This window comes from Tauraco erythrolophus, chromosome 18 (assembly GCF_009769465.1).
Source record: "Tauraco erythrolophus isolate bTauEry1 chromosome 18, bTauEry1.pri, whole genome shotgun sequence".
In the NCBI taxonomy this organism is placed as follows: domain Eukaryota; kingdom Metazoa; phylum Chordata; class Aves; order Musophagiformes; family Musophagidae; genus Tauraco; species Tauraco erythrolophus.
The window spans coordinates 17,140,158-17,159,456 of NC_141482.1; the positions used below are offsets into that span (position 1 = coordinate 17,140,158).

Sequence of the window (19,299 nt, forward strand, 5' to 3'; positions counted from 1 at the left end):
TTTCTCGCGGAGGCGCCGGGGCCGCGTATCCCGGGGCTGTCACGGCGGGGTCGGGCCGGTTGCTGCGGAAGCCCCTGTGCCTTGGCGATGCCGGGACGGGCGGGGGAATCGGGGCAGGGGCAGCGCCCGGGGCCGCGGCAGGAGGACGGCAAAGCCTCGGGGCCTCGGGTTCCCGTCGGTAAAACGGCAAGTGATGGCTCCGAGGTGGGGAGGGGCTGGGGAGGGCTGGGGTTGCCCTGCCCGTGGCTCGGCGGGCCCCGGCCAGCGCCGCCCCCCACGCAGGGGGGCACGGGGAGGGCTTCCGGGAGCCCGGGATGCGGCGGCAGCGCTGCCGGGGCTGAACACCTTTGTTTTCGGTTCGTGGGTCGGGGATCTGTCAGCGCATCTCGCTTCTTCTCTGTCCGCAGGAGAGCAGCTCCCGGCCGGCGCCTCCGGCGTGAAGTCACCCGGGGCTGGGGACGGAGCGGACAGGGCGGCCGGAGCCGGGGCGCGCTCAGCTGCCGGGCACCGGCCCAGCCGGCAGGTACCGCCCCGGGGGGAGCCCGAGGGGAGCTCTGCCGACATCCTCCTCCCCCCGAGCCCGGGGAGAAGCTCCGGTGGAGGGTGAGGCATGAGAGGGCGACCATCGGAGAAATAAGCTCCAGGGTGGCCCCAAGGTGGGGCACGAGCCCCAGGAGCCCGGGCGAGGGGAGCAGCGGGTGGGCAGCCGGGGCGAGCGCTGGTCCTGGGGCTCTCGCTGCTGCTGCACTCACCTCCATTCACCTCTCTGGGAAAGGGGGTTGGAGAAGCAGCGAGGGGGCTGAAACGTGCTGCCCCCGCAGCAGGACTTGCCTTTTCTGCCTCGGTCTCCAGTTTCCTAATTTCTAAAGAAACGAGGGAGGGAATGAGCCAGGGTGTGCCAGCCCCCGGCTCTGGGGAGGGCTGGAGGCTGGAGCCGCGCTGTACGGGGCCAGGCAGGGGAGAGGGGACAGCGAGGCGTCGTTGTCATCGCTTCGTGTCCTTTCCTGCAGGGGCAACATGAACCAGTGACCGCTCCGGACCGGGACCTGCCGCCGCTGAGCGAGACCCACCTGCGCGACGGCGGAGCCGCCGCAGCCCCCAGCGCTGCCCGCAGGCAGCACCGGCCCGGGCCCCTGCGCCTTGGCCCCGGGCAGGGGGCTCGGCAGAGCCGGCGGGGCTGCTGTGAGCGGGACGTGGCCGAGATGAGCATGGTAAAGAGCCTAGAGCGGCTGGAGCAGCGGCTGGCTGCGATGGTGGCTGCCCAGGAGACTTCTCCGGCCTGGTCTTCACGGGGAGAGGAGGGGCCGGTTTGTTTTTTGTTTCTTTTCTTTCGACGGAGCTTTGCTGAGAGGCAGCGGGGACGTGGCGGAGCCCCGGGGTGGCCGTCGCGGGCCGGGGGGGGGAGCGGAGCGGGGCAGGGGGGCAGGAGAGGAAACGGGGGGAAAATGGAGGGAAGTGCCGGAGCGCGGGAGCGCGGCGAGAGCCGGAGAGGGGCCCGGCACAGGAAACGGGCAGGGGGGGGAGAGCCTGCCCGTCTTAATGAGCATATCTGCCCAAATGGGCGCCCTTTCTTGCTGAACTGCCAGCCCAGCAACTCTTTTCTTCCCAGGATTAGAGGGAAACGGTCCGTCCGGGGAGAGTTAAAGGCCATTTGTGTGAGCGATGGCCCGGAGCCCTCGGCGGGAGCCGGGGCTGGAGGGAGCAGCCCCGGCCATCGGGGTCTTTTCTTTCTTTTTGTTATTCAAAGAGGGCTTGGGCGATGGCTGCCATCCCAGCCATCCCGAGCAGCCTTTTGATATGCATGCCCCTGTCTGGAGGCAAAGTCCGGCGTCTCCCCTGCGCTCTCTCCACCTCCTGCCGAAACGCACCTGATAAGCGAGGGCCGGCCTGTTTTCTCAAGAAGGAAAACTGAAACCGGGCCGGGGAGCAGCCAGGTCCCGGGGGCAGCGGGGTCCGCAGGCACGGCCCCACCGGTCGCCCTCCAGCTGGGCACAGCCGCTCTGCCCGCTCCCAGGCGGCCAGCGAGCTCGGCTGGGCAGGGACCGGAGCTCGTCTCTCTAAGCAGTTAACACTGTGGCATGGTCTTTTACCAGTTTGGCAAACCTTAAAGAAACTGGTATTGCAAAACTAGGGCGGGATCCGGAGTCAGCGGGTTCATTGTCTCGGTGGGGTATCGCTGCAGGGCCCGTCCTGGTCACCAGGCAGTGTCGGGGGCTGCCACTAGCACCGGTCTCTTGGGGACCTCTGAGAATCGGAGCTGGAATTCTGCGTTATTTTATTCTTCGTGGGCTCTTGTACGGAGCGTACGGCTGCAGCGCATGCCTGGATGTTTGCAGTGCATGAGGCAATGCAAACACTGGTGTGCTGTTTTTCTCCTCCCTCCGTCAGACAGAACATGTGAGGGGAGTGCTCTGTTTCTTATTATTTTCGTAATGCCCTGCGTGCACATGTTGGTGTGCGAGGACAAAGGGCTGAGCCTTCCTCCCGAGCGGGAGGTGGAGAGGCTTGCGAGGACGGTGGCTCCTGGGGGAGATCCTCGGGGGCCGTTGGGCCCTCTTCAGCAGGCAGGTTCCATTGCTTGGTGCGGAAGGCACTAGGAGAAGGGCTGGGTGCTGCCGTCCTGCTGCCTACGTGTAGGTTTTTGGGAAAGTGAGGGTTTAGGGAGCTCTGCAGTTTGGGTTGCGGTGTGATGTTCCCTTTCCCACTTGTGTATCAGATGGCGACGGGATGTCCTCGAGTGATCTCGGGTGGTGCAGCTGGAGAGTGCACAGAGCGAGCAGTGTGTGTGCTCCTGCACGTGTGCTGCCAGCCCTGCCTGCACCCGGTGAGCCGAAACGCCACCGCTTACGCTGGTGCCTGTGGCCGGGTCCTGCAGGCTGGCAGAGCCCTGGTGTGGGAGTCTCCAGCTCTGCCAGGGAGTAGGTGCTTCCAAAGTGATTACTTTTTTCTCCACTTTATAACTGAAACAAAGATGATGTTGGAGCTCCCTGAGCAGGCAGCAAAGCTGAGCGTGGCACATCGGGTGCTCAGTCCGGGCTGTGTGTCCCTCAGGGCTGCCCTTCAGTGGGATGGGAGTGCTGGCTGCTGGGTCCCATCCCCAGTGCAGGGCTGGCAGGGACACGCTGGCCCACTGGCCCGCTGTGGGCTGGCTGTGCTGGGCACGGGGCAGCCCCCGGGGCTGGGAAAGGAAAAGCCATTTCGAGGTGCGAGTTTGAACCTCCTGGGCTCAGGCTCCTGCCTGAGGCTCCCAAATGGGCTCCTGACACGGGACCGAATGCAAAGCTCCCCTGAAGGTCCTGGCGGTGTTTTGAGGGTACAGATGTTTTGCAGAGCTGGGAGGTGGCCATGCCTTCTGCTGTCCTCCCTGGATCTCAACACCCCCACGCTGCCCCATCCCCCTGTCCCAGCCTCATGCTAAGAGAGCAGCGTGTCCTTTACACCTCGCTGTAAGGATTCCTGAGTGAGAGTTGCTATTATTTGTGAGCTTCACTACTCTTTTTTTTGTTAAATTTGCTGTTTTTTTTGTGGCAGCATCACTGCTGGCTATGGTCACTGCCGTTCTGCAGCACTGCAGGCCAGGGAGGGGGAACAGGCCCTGGAGGAGCTGATCTGGCTGTGCGGCACCGCGGCATGTTGCTGCATCCGAGAGCATCCGGAGCCAGCGTGCAGGACCGGGCGCCCAGGCTGGGACAGCTCAGCGAGTCTGGGCAGCTCCCAGGAATTGTTCGCCGGGTCTGGGAGCAGATGTGCTGCAGCAGTGGGATTTGTGCACAGCTGTAGGGCTTTCTGCAGCTTTAGGCTCCCTCTGGTGCCATTCGGCTCCTTTTCCCTTTGTGGAGGAGACGTGGCTGTGGGGGGAGGCAGGACGTGCACCTGGGGGCTCTGCCCGCCAGGGTGGGTGCTGGACACCTGTTTTCCTTCGTGTCTGGATGTTTCCAGGGTTTTAATGATGCCCTCAGCATCTGAAACATCAAACCCCAACTGGTCTTTGTTTGCCAGAGGTGCTGACAGATGATCTCAAAGCAGAAATCTCAATTGTTGGGGAAGCAGTCGGAGGCGACGCAGAGCGAGAGCGCCGGGGAGAGGGTGGCGGGGCTGGAGCCTGGGGTCTCTTCGGGGCTGGGGGGTGTTGCTTTTGCTTCCTAACAGGGCCTTGGTTGGCCAGAGCCCTGTTTGCTCCTTAGCTCGCCGAGCCGAGTTACGTGCTCCCGGAATGACTGCGCTGGCGAAGGGGCAAGTCGCGGCACAGACCCATAGCCCAGCAATGAGGCAGCTGCGTTAGCGCAGCCCCGGGTGCCTCTGGGAGAGCCCGGCAGCTTCCGCTGCGGAAAACGGGATCCAGGGATGGCACCCGAGGGAAGGCAGAGGCGTCTGGGCGCAGGCGAGACGTGCCCCACCTCTCCCGGAGGGACGTCTGGCCGGGCTGTATCTGCACAGCGACAGCTCCCACGGTGGGGGGACACCTTGGGTGGGGGCGGTGGTGGTACGTGGGTGCTGCCAGCACAGACCCCTGCCCTGCCCTGCCCGCTCGCCCCGGGGCAGGAGGAGTTTTCTCCTTTCAGTGGAGTTTAACTCACTGCAGGCGCCAGGACTTTGCTCCCCGTGGCGGGGTGTCCGCCGCGTCCCGCCGCTGCCGTGATGGCTCCTCTGCTGCGGGGAGCGCTGGGTGCGCTGGGCAGCTGGAGCACAGCGAGGCTGGTGCCCGGGGGTTGTGATGTGGTACCACTCCAGATCTGTCTCCGGTCAGACCCCTCCACTAAGGGCACGAGAAGTTGTGGCTGACTCGTAGAGCTTACGCTGTCGGCTGTGCCCTCCCCGGGGCTTTCTGCACGGCTCCATTTCCGCTCTGGCTTCCACAGGCAGCCATAATAAAGGACAAGAGCCGTGGCCGGGATGAGGCGGACTGCAGGGCAGAGCTGATCCTCATCAACGGCGACTGCACCGATCCCGCTAATGATGCGCCCACCCTTGTTCTGGAGGCGAATGGGAAGCCCAGCGCTCCAGGTGAGTCTCGCCGCGCCGTGCCCGCGATGTGCCGTGCCCGAGATGTGCCATGTTCGGGATGCGTAGGGCTGGGGATGTCCCAGCACCGTCCCAAAGGCTGGCGGGGGGCTGCAGCATCGCGGCCATGGCCGGGGTCCCTCCATGGCTCCGCTGGCTTTGCGGCGGCACGTACGGGTGCTGTGCTGGCACGCTGGCTCTGCCCCTGGGTAGTTTAACCCCCGGGAGCGAGGGAGGTGGGCAGCCCCCACCCGCCCGAGGGGTGCTGCCAGCTGCGTCACTGGCTCCTGGGATGCTCCGGTCATGGTTCCCCCAGATCTCAGCTCTTGGCTTCACTCAGTCCTGCTTTAGCTGAACCGGTGAGAAGCCCTGAGTGGCAGGCGTATGGTTTCCTTATGCCTCTGAGCTTTCAGCAGCAAAAAGGCACATGAGAAGGTCCCCACAGTTGCTACTGGGGTCCCTCTCCAGTTTTGGGGGCAGGTGGGTGGTCTGGGCTGGCCGATGGCTGCAGCACCGTGATGGGCAGCTGCGGGGGCACCACTCATCTTCCGCTGTCGGCCGCGTTTCTCCAAGATGAGATTTCGGTCTCCTCAAATCACGACTCGCTGCTCGGAGCCGCGGTGGGTGGGGGCACGGCCGGGACGGTGGCATGGCTGGGACGGCGGGCAGAGGCGTGCGGGGGCACTGCCGGGATGGCTCGCGGAGCCTGAGGCTGCTCTGCCTTGTCCCCGCGCAGATGCCGGTGGCCTGGGGCTGCCCTCCCTGAACAACAACAAGAGGGTGAGCGAGGGAGACCTCTCCAAGGAGGACCTGTCCTGGCCGCTGGATCTCGGGGCGCAGGAGGTAAGTGCTCACCGAGGCTCAGACCGTGCTGCCTAGGGGCTCTGTGGGCTCACTGTGGGGGCAGCCGGGGCCAGGACCCCTCTCCTGCTGCCCTCAACTGCAGCTCTCGTGCTCGGTGCATGGCAGATGCAATTTTCATTATAAGCATATTTGTTATTATTTTTAAATTCTTGATTTGAGTTTTCTCGGCAGCAGCAGGAGGGTGTGGTGCGTGATGCAGCAATGCCCACTACATGTTCCAGCAGTCTAATAATTATTATGCTGATACTTTAAAAGGTCTTGGCCGTGTTGATGGACCATCTTGTGTCTCCCGCTCTCGGGGTGGGCTGGTTTTAGCTGCCTTGGGGCTGGGTCCCAGTTTTGCCCCCCCTCCTTTTGTTGATTAGGTTGACAAACCTCCAGGGTCTGGAAGCACTTTTGCCTTCTGGCTTTATTGTTTTGACTTTGGAATAAACCCCCAAGGTTGGAGATCTGCCTGTGATAAGGCAGCTTCCAAGAGAAAGAGCCACAAATCCAACTGGGGTGAAAATTCTGCTTTCCCACTGTGTTGGGTTTGGGGCTCTTCACTTGCAAAATCTCATTTCGTTTTTAAACTCTGCAGCGCCGGATGCCGGAAGCACGCCTGGGTTAGACTGTTTGTAAACTGCGGCTGCTGGAACCGCAGGGGAAGAGCTGCCCCGGGCGCCTGTGCAGGGCCGGGCTGCGGGAGGGAGCGCACCCACGCGCGGGTGAGCGGGGTGCCGTGCCAGGATGGCGGCTCCGCTGGGGCCCGTGGCTCACCCAGCAGCTGGTCCTACCAGCCACTGGCTGCCGTGGCTCTCGCTCACCTGCCGTGGCTGCAGCTGCGAGGTGGGAGGGTATAGGAGGGTATAGGGGGGTATAGTCGAGGATGCACACGACATCTGGAAGCAAAAGTCGATTTAAGCAGCTGCTGGTGGGTGGCTGCTGCCAGCGCAGGGTGCTGGGGGCTGCAGCAATGGCACGGCTGTGCAGCCCGGCGGAGATGCCATGAAGTGCACTGTCACACCGCGGGGCTCAGCCCGAGTGCCTCCTGCAGCCATCTGTCCTCTTGCCTTCCCTGTGCCTTGTCTCTGGGGCTGCGGTGCCACCGGTGCCCAGCCCCGAGGAGTTCTGGCTGTCCCTGTCCTCGTGTGCTGCTGGTGTGGGGCAGGCAGCCGTGCCACGGGGCAGGCGGCTGTGCCACAGGGAAGGTAGCCGTGCCATGGCACCTCTGTTCTGGTTGCAGGTGCGGCCCCGGGGCAGCACGGGGTGGGAGAGCAGCCTCAGGCAGAAGCCGCCCGTCCGCCTCATCTTCCAGGCGGGACAGACACGGCACGAGATGAGGATCAGGGAGGTGAACAGCGTGGAGACCCTCAGGGACCTGCCAGCTCCCCCGCGGGTGAGGATCTCTGGAGACCTGCACTTGGGCACAGCCCTGACTGGGTGGCTGACTGCGGGCATGCTGCAGCCTCTGCGTGCCTCAGTTTCCCCTGCGAGGTGGGGATGTGTGTGCTATTTCCCACCCTTGCTATGAACTGGGTGCTTTGAACGCCCTGAGATGAATTGGGGAGAAGAGGGAAGGAGCACGTGGTGCACTTTTTTCTGTGCGACTTGCAAGTAAAACCAGAGCAGTTCTCCCCCGGACGCCCCAGTCCTGGGCCCTCCCCTCTGTTCCAGCTGCAGTGGCACCCCTGCTCCTCATCTCCCCCTCTCCTCGCTCCCTGATTCCTGAGTGAGGGGCTGGGGGTGACATGGGGCAGGTCTCTGCTCCCCCCTGCCCCTGTCCCCACCTCCCACCACACTCACCCTCTGCTCCCTCCGCCACGCAGAGCTCCAAGCGGCGCCTGACCACGTCCGTGCCCACGGCCACCATCGACCTGACGGAGGAGGACTCCCGGGACTCGATGCAGAGCAGCAGCACGCTCTCGGGCAGCAGCTCCCAGGAGGGGCAGAATGGCTCAGCCGAGCTGGGGGCCGAGGAGCCGGAGAACAGAGACTCGGGGATGGCGCTGGAGTACCAGGTACGGAGCGGCCGAACTCCTGCGCCTGGGACGGTGCGGGGCGAGGACAAACCTTCCTGGCCTGTCCCGTGCCTGCTGGCAAGGGCACCCTCTGAAACCTCACTGCTGCTTCTCCTGCCTCTTCCCTGCGTGGCCAGGGTGCCCTGGTGCTGGGCTGACCCCATCCATCGGGCAGTGGCTGGCAGCAGGGTCGGTGCTGCTCCGGGGGCAGCGTGTGGGGACCAGCCCCGCCGAGCCCCTGCCTGCCCCGCACGTGGGGCTGCAAAGCCTCCAAGGGCTCCCAAGAGACGCGTGCGTGGCACACGCCGGGCTGGCAGCCGTGCCGTGCCCCGCCGAGACAGGCAGTTGCATGCACGGAAAATGTTTCTGTCGGGGGATGCTGGAGAGGAGAAGCTGCTGGAGCTGCAGAGAGTGATTCAGTGCCCGCGGGCGTCAGGGCAGGGCCCGAGACTCTCGCACGAATTGGGCAATTGCATCTCGCTGCGTAATTAGGTGCCTAATTGCAGAACAAAGCTGGGAAGGAGGGCTCTGCAGCAGAGGTGACCGCTCCTGCGCGGTGCCTCCCTGGGCACAGCACCGTGCTGGCATGGCCCCTGTCGGGCTCCCACTGGGGGCCCTTGGCATGGTCACGCCAAAATTCCCACCTCTTTTTCTCTGTTTTTGCTCTGCCCTGTGGGCACAGGAGGAGGGTGGGTGCCCTCTCCCTAAAGCACAGCTCTGAGCCCCGTGAGGGGGGTTTCACTGCACCAAAGAGCAGCCTCATCCGCTCTGGGAGCCCAGGGAGCAGCCGCGGTGCAAAGTCCTCCCTGCCAGGCAGGGCATGTCGCATTCCCCGCTGGGCCTGGGGCTCGGCAGCGCAGTGCAGTGAGCCAGGTTCTCCTGGATAAATGTGGCTGCGATGGGCGAGGGGATCAGGAGGGTATCTCCGCTCCGGAGCTGCTGCTCCTCTGCCCTGCCCGTTCCCGTCACCGGGGCCGCTGCGAGCCCTGCGGTGGCAGCCGGAGCTTCCAGCTGCTGGGTTGTGTGAGGGCAGGAAAAGGCTTCCCGGTGTTTGCAGGGACCCCGGGAGGGCGGGCAGGAGTGGGCACGCACGGGGTGCCAGTGCCAGGAGGGCTGCGCAGGACGGAGCACGCATTGCGCCGTGCGCGCCAGGCGCCGGGCTTGGTGTGGGGCTGCCAACGCGCAGACCTTGCCATCGAGCTCCTGCGGTGCAGGGCTGGGAGCCAGTGCTGCCGGGATGGGTGCTGCCGTTTTTTTGCGGGATGGGGGTGCAGCTGTTCCGGATCATGGCGCAGAGGTCCACGCACACAGCTTCGCTCCAAGGAGCGACACGCGTGGCGGAGCAGCTCTGCAGCGTGCCCGGGGCTCCTGTGCGGCTGCTCGGATAAAACGTGGGGTTGGTGCTTTTGGCTGACCTGTGTTGTCCTCTTCTGCTTTCAGGATGGGAAAGAATTTGGAATTGGGGAGCTCGTCTGGGGAAAGATCAAAGGTTTCTCCTGGTGGCCTGCCATCGTCGTCTCCTACAGAGCCACGGCCAAGCGCCAGGCTGCCGCGGGCATGCGGTGGGTGCAGTGGTTCGGAGACGGGAAGTTCTCCGAGGTAAGCCTGCCGCCTGCCCCTGCCTGCGCCCACCTTCCCGGGCTCAGATCCCCTCCCCTGCACGTTTCTGCCTCCTGTTCCGTTCCTGGGGCTGCCCCCTGGGCAGGGAGCCCAGCATTTGGTGTGGTGGGGCTCTGCCGTGCTGGCATGGCTCTGGCATCGGTAACTAACGACCGGCCACTGTAGGAAGGTGATGGGATCCAGCAGCAGCACAAGGAGAATTCCCATTGCAGATGTCTTCCCAGCCCCATCGCAGGGTTTTGTCCAAGCCCTGGTCTCCAGGGCTGCCCCTGTCGCTCCCTACCTGGTGAGGGGCACCTTCCCAGAGCCCCAGCACCCCTCTGCCATCCTGCATCTCCCCGGAGCTGCAGGCAGGAGGGATGGAAGTGCCGTGCCGGGTGCCCGTGCTGTGCCGGCTGTGCCGGCAGAGGTGTGGTGCCAGCAGAGGGTGCAAAACACTCGTCCTCATTGCGAGTGTGATGCGGCCGCCTCTGCTTCTCCCTCCATCTTCTGCAAAGCCAACGCTGGGCTTCCTCGCCCGGCTGCGTGGTCCAGACAAAGTCCTGGCAGCGTGGCACGGCTGCAGCCCAGTGCCCTTGGCTGCAGTGCAAGAGCCGTGCTGGGAACTGCTGTGCTGCAGGGCTGGGGCGCACGGTGCTGTGGGGGGCACGGTGCCATGGGGGGAATGGGCAAAGCGAGGCGTGCCCCTGCCCACTGGTGAGCTTTTGTCCCTCTCCCTCAGGTTTCTGCAGACAAGCTGGTGGGACTGATGGCCTTCAGGCAGCATTTCAACTCTTCCACATTTAATAAGCTGGTCTCCTACCGACGAGCCATATTCCATGCCCTGGAGGTAACGGTGGAGCAGAGGGGGTTTGGGTGGATGAGGTGCCAAGTGAAGCACCTGGGCTCCCCGGGGGCAGTGGGACATGGCTGTGCTGCCCACCACGGGTGCGCTCGGGGCGGCGGACACGGCTGGCTCCGGTGCTTCGGGTGAAGAAAACACGTCGCTGGGGCAGGAGGAGACGCAGCAGCGCGGGGAGGTGGCAGGAGCTGGGGCTCTGCCCCTGCTCGGGGGGCTGGTTCTGGTTCTGGGTAAAACCTCCGGATCGCCTCGAGAGCGACCGGCGAAGGGAGCTGCTGCCGCGGGCCGGAGTGAATCGGTTTCCCAGCCTGTGCTGGGGTGATGCAGACAGATGTCCGTAGGAAAACACTCCTTTCTTTGCTGGGACCGGTTCCCAGTGCAGCCAAGGGGCCAAACTCTGCCCTGGCTTACCCCAGCGGAATCAGGAGTAACTGCTGCAGCTCCAGGGTCCGGCTGCTCCAGAAATCCCTGGGGCCAGGCTCCCTCCGGGGACAGCGACTTGTGGCAGTGTCTCACTGGCAGGAGGTGTCCTGGGCTGCTGCTGGATGCCCTTTGCAGTCGGTGCCCGCGCTGAGCACCCCGTGGGTCTGATCTCCATCCAGGGGATCCGTCACGCTCCGGGTCGCAGTGCTGCAAACCCACAGGCACCTCTTCTGCCTTTTTTATGCTTCCTGCTGCTGGCCCAGGAGCAGAGTCTGGGCGAGAGCGGGGCTGGGCTGTCCCTGCTCCCACTGGGATGGGGCTGGTGGAGAAAGAACGGGCTCATTGCAGGGGTGGGAGGTGCAGGAGCACGGCCGAGGGGCCACCCGGCACGGGAATCCGGCAGCTGCTGCTGTGCCGGGGATGCCGAGCCCCGCACGTGCGTGTGCGCGGTGGGGAGGGGGCCGGGGCTGCAGCCCTGGCAGGCGCGGGGCTGCCACTCGTGCTGCGGCCGGGCAGCTCCCGGGCCGGGCACCGTCCCCAGCGCCCCTGGCCCACTCCATCCCTCCTCTCTTGGCAGGTTGCCCGGAGCCGGTCAGGGAAGACTTTTTCGGCCACCCCCGGGGAGTCCCTGGAGGAGCAGCTGAAGCCCATGATCGACTGGGCAGTCACCGGCTTCAAACCCCTGGGTCTGAAGGGGCTGCGGCCGCCCAAAGCCCCAGGTGAGGTGGCAGCACGAGCTGGGCATGGAGCTGGCGTGGGCGGCACAAGCTGAGCACGGAGCTTGCGTGGGTGGCAGCCACTGTGCTTGGCCCCAGCTGAGCCTGTGTGGTGGCCGTGCTGGCCAGGTCCTGAGGTGGCCCTGGGGCTCCTCACTGGGGTCCCCGGCAGCACCGTTGCAAAAAGCCAGAGTAAAGTGCCCTCAGAACCACCACTCCTGGAAATGGGTGACCTGGCCGAGCCTTGAGCCACGCGTGGGGAGTGTGGGCGGTCGGGAAGGCTCTGCTCTTGGCCGGGGTGGCACTGGGCAGGGCTCGGCAGGAGGTGTCCCGGGGAGCTCCCGGGGCCGGAGGCTGGTCCCCAGGGAGCCGCCTTTCCCTCGCAGAGAACGGGGCCCTGAGGAACGGGACGGAGGAGGTGCTGTCCCTCGAGCAGTGTCCCCCCACCAAGAGGCTGAAGACCAACCCCTGCAACAACAACAAGGAGCAGCGCGTGGAAGAGGACCAGACCCGAGGTAACGGGCACAGCATCCTGAAAATCACTGGGAAACATCTCTGGGAAAGGGCTCGGCTCTTCCCGGGGGCCATGAGCTTCATTTCTGAAGACAAAAAGTTTTGTGGTCTCGAGTTGCTCAACTTGTGCCTTGCAAGACACCAGCAAACCCAGCAGCAAGACCTGGTGCCACGAGCTGGGCTCCGCTAACTGCTCAGCTTGGGAATGCTCAGCCTGTTGCTGCTTCCAGCTCCAGCTCTGGTATCTCCAGCAGCGGAAGGACACGGGTTTTGCACCAAAGTTGCCGACATGCCCGTGCTCTGCCTTCTCAGCAGCGCTCTAGTAGTTTTAATGCACCAAATAAGCACCTGTAAGTAGAGTGCGTTTGAAGTTTGTTACATGAGGAGTGACAATTCTCTTTTTTTCTTTCAAATTTTACAAAGAGCAAATGGTTTCTGAAGTCACGAACAACAGTGGGAGTCTCAAAGGTAACCAGTTGCCCTCTCTCTCTCGGGAAAAGGTGGGGCGATGCTGGTGCTGGAGCACCAGGCAGAGACAGAGGGTCCTTCTCCAGCTGCACCGCATAGAAAGGGGCGAAGTGCTGTGGTTGTGGTGGGGTGGGGGTGTGGGTGGTGGGGCAGGGCCGTGGGTGGTGCACCGGGAGCCTGGGTCTGCCCTCTGGCGCTGGGCTCATTGCCCTGGCGTGAGTGGGGCACTCTGTCCCACAGACAGCTGTTTGTCCTGCGGGAGGAGAAACCCGGCCACCTTCCACCCGCTCTTCGAGGGGGGCCTGTGCCAGACGTGCAGGGTAAGTGCTGCGGTGCCAGGGCTGGCGGGAGCCAGGGCTGGGGGTGCAGAGTCCAGACCCATGGCAGCTGGCGCTGCCAGGACAGGAGGGGTGACTGTGCCAGGTCCTGGCTGGGCTGTATCCACCACGAGCTGTCCCTCTGCGTGTTCTCTCCACCTGGAGCACCAGGACATGCATCTCCAAGCTCTCGCTGTGCACCAGGGACAGGGCGAAGCTGCGTTCTCTGTTCACCCTCTGAGCATGAATCCTGATCTTCTGTCCTCTCCTCTTGGCTGTCCTTTCCCCAGGATAGATTCCTGGAGCTCTTCTACATGTACGACGAGGACGGCTACCAGTCCTACTGCACCATCTGCTGTGAAGGGAAGGAGCTGCTGCTCTGCAGCAACGCCAGCTGCTGCAGGTGGGTCCCATGTCCCCATCTCTGCTCCGGCTGAGCTCACAGCAGAGCTCCTGGGAGCCACAGGGAAGCAGGGTGCTGCATGAGTCTGGGCAGGGCGCTGAGCGGCACGTCCCAGCACAGCCTGCGCGTGCCCGCTGTGCTGGGCTGCCCCTGAGTGAGCCCTGGGGACCATGCCAGGAGCTTTACTTGTGCCCGGGTCACCAGCTTGTGTTAGCAGCCCTAAAAACCAGGATGCTGCATGGAAAAACATCCTACAAAGTTGGGGTGGGGGCTCCGGTGCATGGCAGGGGAGACTCCAGGAGAGGTTTCTGGCGGTGACAGCATGAGGTGTTGTGGTTTGGGCAGGTGCTTCTGTGTGGAGTGTCTGGAGGTGCTGGTGGGGCGAGGGACATCGGCCAAGGCGAAGGTGCAGGAGCCCTGGAACTGCTACATGTGCCAGCCCCAGCGGAGCTACGGGGTGCTGCAGCGCCGGCAGGACTGGGACACGCGCCTGCAGGACTTCTTCACCAGCGACAAGGGACAGGAATACGTAAGGGCAGGGGGCAGGCGAGCCCAGCGTGCCAGGCTGTGCGGGGGAGCGTGGAGGGCAGGGAAGTGGCTCAGAATCCCCCAGTCCTCAGGCTCGCTCATCTGCCCTCTCGGAGGGTGCCAGGCTCTTGGTCGTGCAGATGCTGCCCCGAAGGCGATGCCAGTGGAGCCGGGCTTTGACCTCGCAGAACATCGCGGCGCTGCCCAGCGCCGGGGCTTCATCGCTGTCCTTTCATTGCAGGCTGCACCCAAAATCTACCCAACGGTCCCCGCAGCGAAGAGGAGACCTATTCGAGTGCTCTCTTTGTTTGATGGCATAGCAACAGGTGAGGCACTGGAAGAGGACCGTCCTGGTGGCTGGTACCACTGGATGTTGGGAATAAGGCCATTGTGTGGCTTTAAACCTGCCTCTGAAGGCTTGGTGGGAAGAAAGGGGTGAAGTGCAGGGGGATCCCCATCAGAAGGGGGTGGGGGCAGGGGCCCCCCTTCCTGCTGGACAGGCTGGGGAGGAGGAGAGATGGAGGGATGGAAGGAGGGTGTGGGTTCCTGCTGCGGAAAGTGAGGAGCAAGATCTGTGGGTGCTGGAACCCGGCCTGGGGTGGAGAAGGGCCTGAGGGACACTGCTTTGACTCGGCTCACTCAGCACTGGAGTTTTGCTTTCTGAGAGCAAACCTGGAGGAATGGGTCAAAGAATAGTTTGCTGATCCGGAAGTCCTGTGTGACTGCACCCACCTAGGACACGCAAGAGTGGCCACATCGAGCTGCTGTGCTGATGAAGGAGACTGGGAGACTAAAGAGAGCAGTGCAACCTCAGACCTCTGTCCCTTGGCAGGGTACTTGGTGCTGAAGGACTTGGGCATCCAAGTGGAGAAGTACATCGCCTCGGAGATCTTCCAGGACCCCATTGCTGTGGGCACCATGCGGCATGAGGGCAACATCACCTACGTGCACGATGTCCGGAACATAACCAAGAGAAACGTGAGCACCGTGTCTGCAGGAGGGCTGGGGAGCGGGATGGGCTTGACCCGGCCCTGCTGTAGCCCCTGCCCGCTTGGGGAAGGGACCCGCTCACCTGGCACCTCCTAACTGGGTCTGTCTGTTCACTCTAGATCGAGGAGTGGGGTCCCTTCGACCTGGTGATCGGTGGAAGCCCCTGTAACGACCTCTCCCTTGTCAATCCGGCCAGGAAGGGGCTGTATGGTAAGGGGGCTTTGGGGGCTTTGCCTTGGCATGGCTGGGTGCCCCCGGGGAGGTCCTGGGGTGCGGAGCCATCTTAAAGTCCAGGGAAGTGTTTTGGCCCCAGTCTGCCATGGTGGTGGCTCCTCTCCGAGCTGCAGACCGTGGGGTGATGCCTGCAAAGCACGGGCTGTCTCCGTGCCCGTCACGGTGGGGACGGCAGCCAGGCCCTGGACCCGTGTCCCTGTGCCACTGCCCGTCCCAACCCTCCGCTCCGGCTTCCCCCTCGCAGAAGGAACGGGGCGGCTCTTCTTTGAATTTTACCACCTGCTCAACTACGCCCGTCCCAAGGCGGGAGAGGAGCGCCCGTTCTTCTGGATGTTCGAGAACGTGGTGGCCATGAGCGTCAACGACAAGAGGGACATTTCTCGGTTTCTGGAGGTAGGGATTGCCGCCGGCTTCGGGAAAGGCGTCGGAGCAGGAGAGCTTGCTGGGCTGTGCGGTGTGCCGGGCGGCGAGGCTCTGGCTGTGGTTTCTTACAGCCCTGGTGCTGGAAAACCCCCTGCCTGATGCCAGGAATCAGCTTTTTAGTCTTGGCTCTGGGCCCCCGCTGGCTCTTGGCAGGTTAACCCCCAGCACTCATCCTCGGGGGAAGGTCTTGGCCAGCCTTGCAGAAAGCATCTGTTCGGAGCGGTGCCTGTTATTTCTAGGGAGAGGGAGGTCAGGGGCTGGGAAGGATTTTTGATGCTGTGGTAGCCAAGGCAGGCTGCGGGGCAGCAGGGACCATGGGAGGCTGACGGTCCTGATCCTGGCTCAGGGCAATTGGCACTGCAGCGTGCTGTGATTTTCAGTAGCTGCTGGCCGTGGCTATGGTGTGGGAGCCCACGTGGCCAACCGCACTGTGCTCTGCTGTGGAACACGGGTTTGCTCGGGCTGCATCCCACGGAGGATTTGCTGCAGACTCTGAGTCACTGCAGTGCAGTGGAGAAGGGGAGAGGACTGAGCCCACACCTCCTCTGACCTTTGTTTTTCCATCTCTGGTGGCCTGCAGTGTAACCCGGTTATGATCGATGCCATCAAGATATCAGCTGCCCACCGAGCACGCTATTTCTGGGGCAACCTTCCGGGGATGAACAGGTAATCCGTCGCCGTCGGTTTGGATCTCTCGCTGGGGTTTTGTTTTGTTTCGTGGTGCTTGTGTGGTTCTTCTTTCCTCCTTGGCCCTAAGCCCAGCTCCTGGGAGCTGCAGAGCTGCCGCTCCCGTGCGGTGGTTTCCCCGCAGCCGTGTGCACATGGTAACGCGCTTGGGAATGAGCAGCGATGGGGATGTGGGAAAAGCGTAGCAGCGTCCCCATCCCTGGACCCGGAGCCTGTGGAGGGAAGGGCGATGGGGCTGGCGCAGGATGCTGTGTGGGGTGTCTGCCGTGGGGATGCACATATCCGGCTTTTGTTTAAGACGCTGGCGGAGGGGGGGTGCTGTATGGCCACCCCATGCCCTGGTCCGTGCCGCATGGGGGTTTGCCAGAGGGGAGCCCCAGCAGCAGCCTTGGCCGGGGCCGCTCAGCCCGGTGCGGGGTGCGGGGCAGCTGTGCTGTGGCAAAGCACCACTGTGCTCCTCCGAGCTTTGCTCGCACCCGATCGCACCCCGAATTCCCGGCAAAACACGGCGGAAGGTCTTGGAGTAGAGTAGAATCCGATCGCGAGCAGTCCTGCACACCAAACACTCCTAGCAACAGAAACTGGAGTTTTTGCACAGCCAAACCCTCAGCCAGTAAACACAGACTGGTTTTAACTGTTTTTGCTTGTTTATATTTAAATTGCCAGTATTTGTTGGAGTTAAAACCAGTTAAAGCTGAGCTAGAGGCGTGTAGGTATTTGAAAGGGAAATAGCAATTACGGAGCCTTTGTTGTGTCGCGCCGTCTGAAACAGCACTTGGACTTTCATCCGGTTACAAGGAGGCGGAAGTGCCCAGCACCCAGTGCCCAGCACCCAGTGCCCAGCACCCAGTGCCCAGCACCCAGTGCCCAGCACCCAGTGCCCAGCACCCAGTGCCCAGCGCCCAGCACGATCGCTCGGAGCTGTCTCCGTGAAATAGCCCGGGGCGATGCTTGCAGGGCACGTGGCTGAGCAGAGGCGGGCACCACGGCACGGGCACAGGGCTCCTCACAAAGGGCTACTGGGAAAAGCTCCCGAGGGCACTGTGGAAAGCAGTTTGGCACTGCCCGGCCCCGTTAGGAACGGCTGACGAGCGAGAGCGGCGATACTGTTCGGGCTGTACGGGGCTCTGACCGTGCCGGGGAGCAGAGTCACCTTCCCGTAGGAAAATCCTGAAGCTGATGGTCTCTGGGTGGCTCAGGAATGGAGCTGCCCTGGGAAAAGGGCTCCTGTGCCTGCTCCGGGAGGAGCTGCTCGGCTCCGGCACGTGCTGGAGCGGGCAGGAGCTGTGAGTTTTTGGCAAACGAGGTTTGGTGACTTGTCGGGGACTCGGAGAGTGACCTGTTGGCCTCGGCCAGGCTGGAGAGGCTGCGTGAGGACCTGACACGCGTTGCTGGGAGGAGGAATTTTCTATTGTCTTTAGATAATATCTAGTGTTTGCTTTGTGCTCCCCAGCATTCAGTGCTGGTGCCTGTTCCTGGCTGAGAGATTGTTGGTGGCTCTTCTGTTCTGCTTTTCCTTTTATTTTCCTAACCCGATTTTAAAATGGAGCCAGCACATCTATGCCAGCATCTCCCCGTAGCGGGGAAATCTGAGCTCTGCGGAGGCGCGTTCCCAGGGGCACGGGGCCGGGCTGGGACCCCGCCGCAGCTCGCGGCACGGCAGCGCTGCTGCTCCCTCCGACAGCTGCCTGGAGCAGCGACGCTCCCGTATTTGACACCTCTGCTCCAGCCTTTCAGGCAGGCAATCCGTGGAATTCCGGTAGGAAAGCTGCGGTGGCTGTCGGAGAGGCCGTCGGCGGGACGAGCGCGTTGCCGTACGGCAGGAACGCGCGGCACGCTTGCTGTGTTTCACCTGACGGGCCGTACGTCGGGCAGGACCGGAGCCCCGCGCTGCGTCCTGGCTGCGAGAAATTGGCTCTTAATTTCGGCGACTCAAGCCCGAGGGGGCAGTGGGTGCCCAGGGCTGCCGTCTCGCCGCTGCCGGGCTGTACGTCAGCATCTCGCCCGTCCCTCGGCGCGCCCCGGGGCACCGGCGTTTCGGTACAGCGTCAGTCGGTGCTCCGTGACAGCACGGGACTCCAGAGCCACGACAGCAAATATTCGGGTGGCTGGTGGTTAATTTTGGCTGCCCTCAGCGTCTGCCCCTCTGGGGCCGCTCGCCGTTCTCTGCCCGCAGGCACGTCCGGGGCGGGAGGCGCGTGCACATACTTGCCACGGATAGATTTCCACGAGCCAGCAGGTGCAGCGCGGGGCTCCTGCCTTCCCGGCCTGACTCCCCGGACGGGACGTGTCCTGAGTCCACAGCCGGGTCTGGGCACTTCCTTCCCATCGCAAGCGGGTGAAGCCGTACGGGGCAGATCAGCTCGCACAGATGAGCGTGGGATGTGTCGGGGTACCTGTGCCTGCCGGAGCGGGGCCGTGGGAGATGCAGGCTCTGCTCCGCCGCTGCCTCTGGCTCTGGGCAGAGCAGGAGCGACTGTGTTGCCTTTGCCGAGCGCGTTGAGGGCTTCGGGTAGAAAGCAAAACGTGTTCACTGCTGCTCTGGGCAAAAAAAAATGGGAGAGCTGGCAGGGAGCAGCCCCAAACCTCACCCCCCTCCTCTTCTGCCTCCGCTCCGCAGGATCTTGGGCTTCCCCCTCCACTACGCCGACGTTTCCGGCATCGGCCGCGGGGCTCGCCAGAAGCTGCTGGGCAGGTCGTGGAGCATCCCCGTCATCCAGCACCTCTTTTCCCCGCTCAAGGATTACTTTGCCTGCGAATAGCAAGCCGAGCGTCCCTCGTCTCTCTGGTAAAGATGCACAGCTCCGCTGCCGTGGCGGGAGAGGGATGGGCACGGCTGCCGGACCCTGCCGTGGCACCATCCCTCCCCGGCCACGCGCTGCGGGAAGGCAGCCCGGCCCCGCAGGGGCAGCAAATGTCTTTAACCAAAGAACCTGGCAGGGTAACTTTTCTTTAAAGGGACTAACGGCCGTGACACGTAGAAAACGATGGACAAAAGAGCTTTAATTACCCAGCGCAGGAAGCTCTATGCATTACTGATGAGACGAGAAGTCTCCTCCAGAGCATTAAATATTCCGTTTTGGCCTAGAGCTGGAAAGTCACAACTTGCTGAGCAGTAAGTGTGGAGGCAGCTGCCGGGGTGCTGCAGGCAAACTTGAACTAGAGCGAATTATTGCTTTTCCTAAACAAACAAAACCTCTCTTGAAGCATCTGCCAAAAATCCCCAAACTGTAGCAGCAGGTGTAAGGGAACCCCGGTCAGGTTACATACA

The 19,299-nt window shown here is 63.2% G+C and overlaps 1 protein-coding gene across 2 annotated transcripts; it reads left to right on the forward strand.

The window, feature by feature from the left end:
* Nucleotides 1-1,202: 1,202 nt before the first annotated feature.
* DNMT3B (DNA methyltransferase 3 beta) lies at nt 1,203-18,800 on the forward strand. Of its 2 annotated transcripts, none has more exons than XM_086623083.1 (19): nt 1,203-1,307; nt 4,860-5,004; nt 5,738-5,844; nt 7,091-7,243; nt 7,674-7,865; nt 9,306-9,464; nt 10,207-10,314; nt 11,327-11,468; nt 11,852-11,980; nt 12,402-12,446; nt 12,687-12,766; nt 13,054-13,166; nt 13,512-13,695; nt 13,936-14,020; nt 14,431-14,672; nt 14,804-14,894; nt 15,163-15,311; nt 15,922-16,007; nt 18,649-18,800. In XM_086623083.1, the coding sequence occupies exons 1-19, from the start codon at nt 1,203-1,205 to the stop codon at nt 18,788-18,790; spliced, it is 2,457 nt and encodes an 818-aa protein (XP_086479209.1). In that variant the 3' UTR covers nt 18,791-18,800. The 2 variants fall into 2 exon arrangements, with proteins under 2 accessions (XP_086479209.1, XP_086479210.1); XM_086623084.1 differs by having other exon boundaries at nt 7,163-7,243.
* The last annotated feature ends 499 nt before the right edge of the window (nt 18,801-19,299 follow it).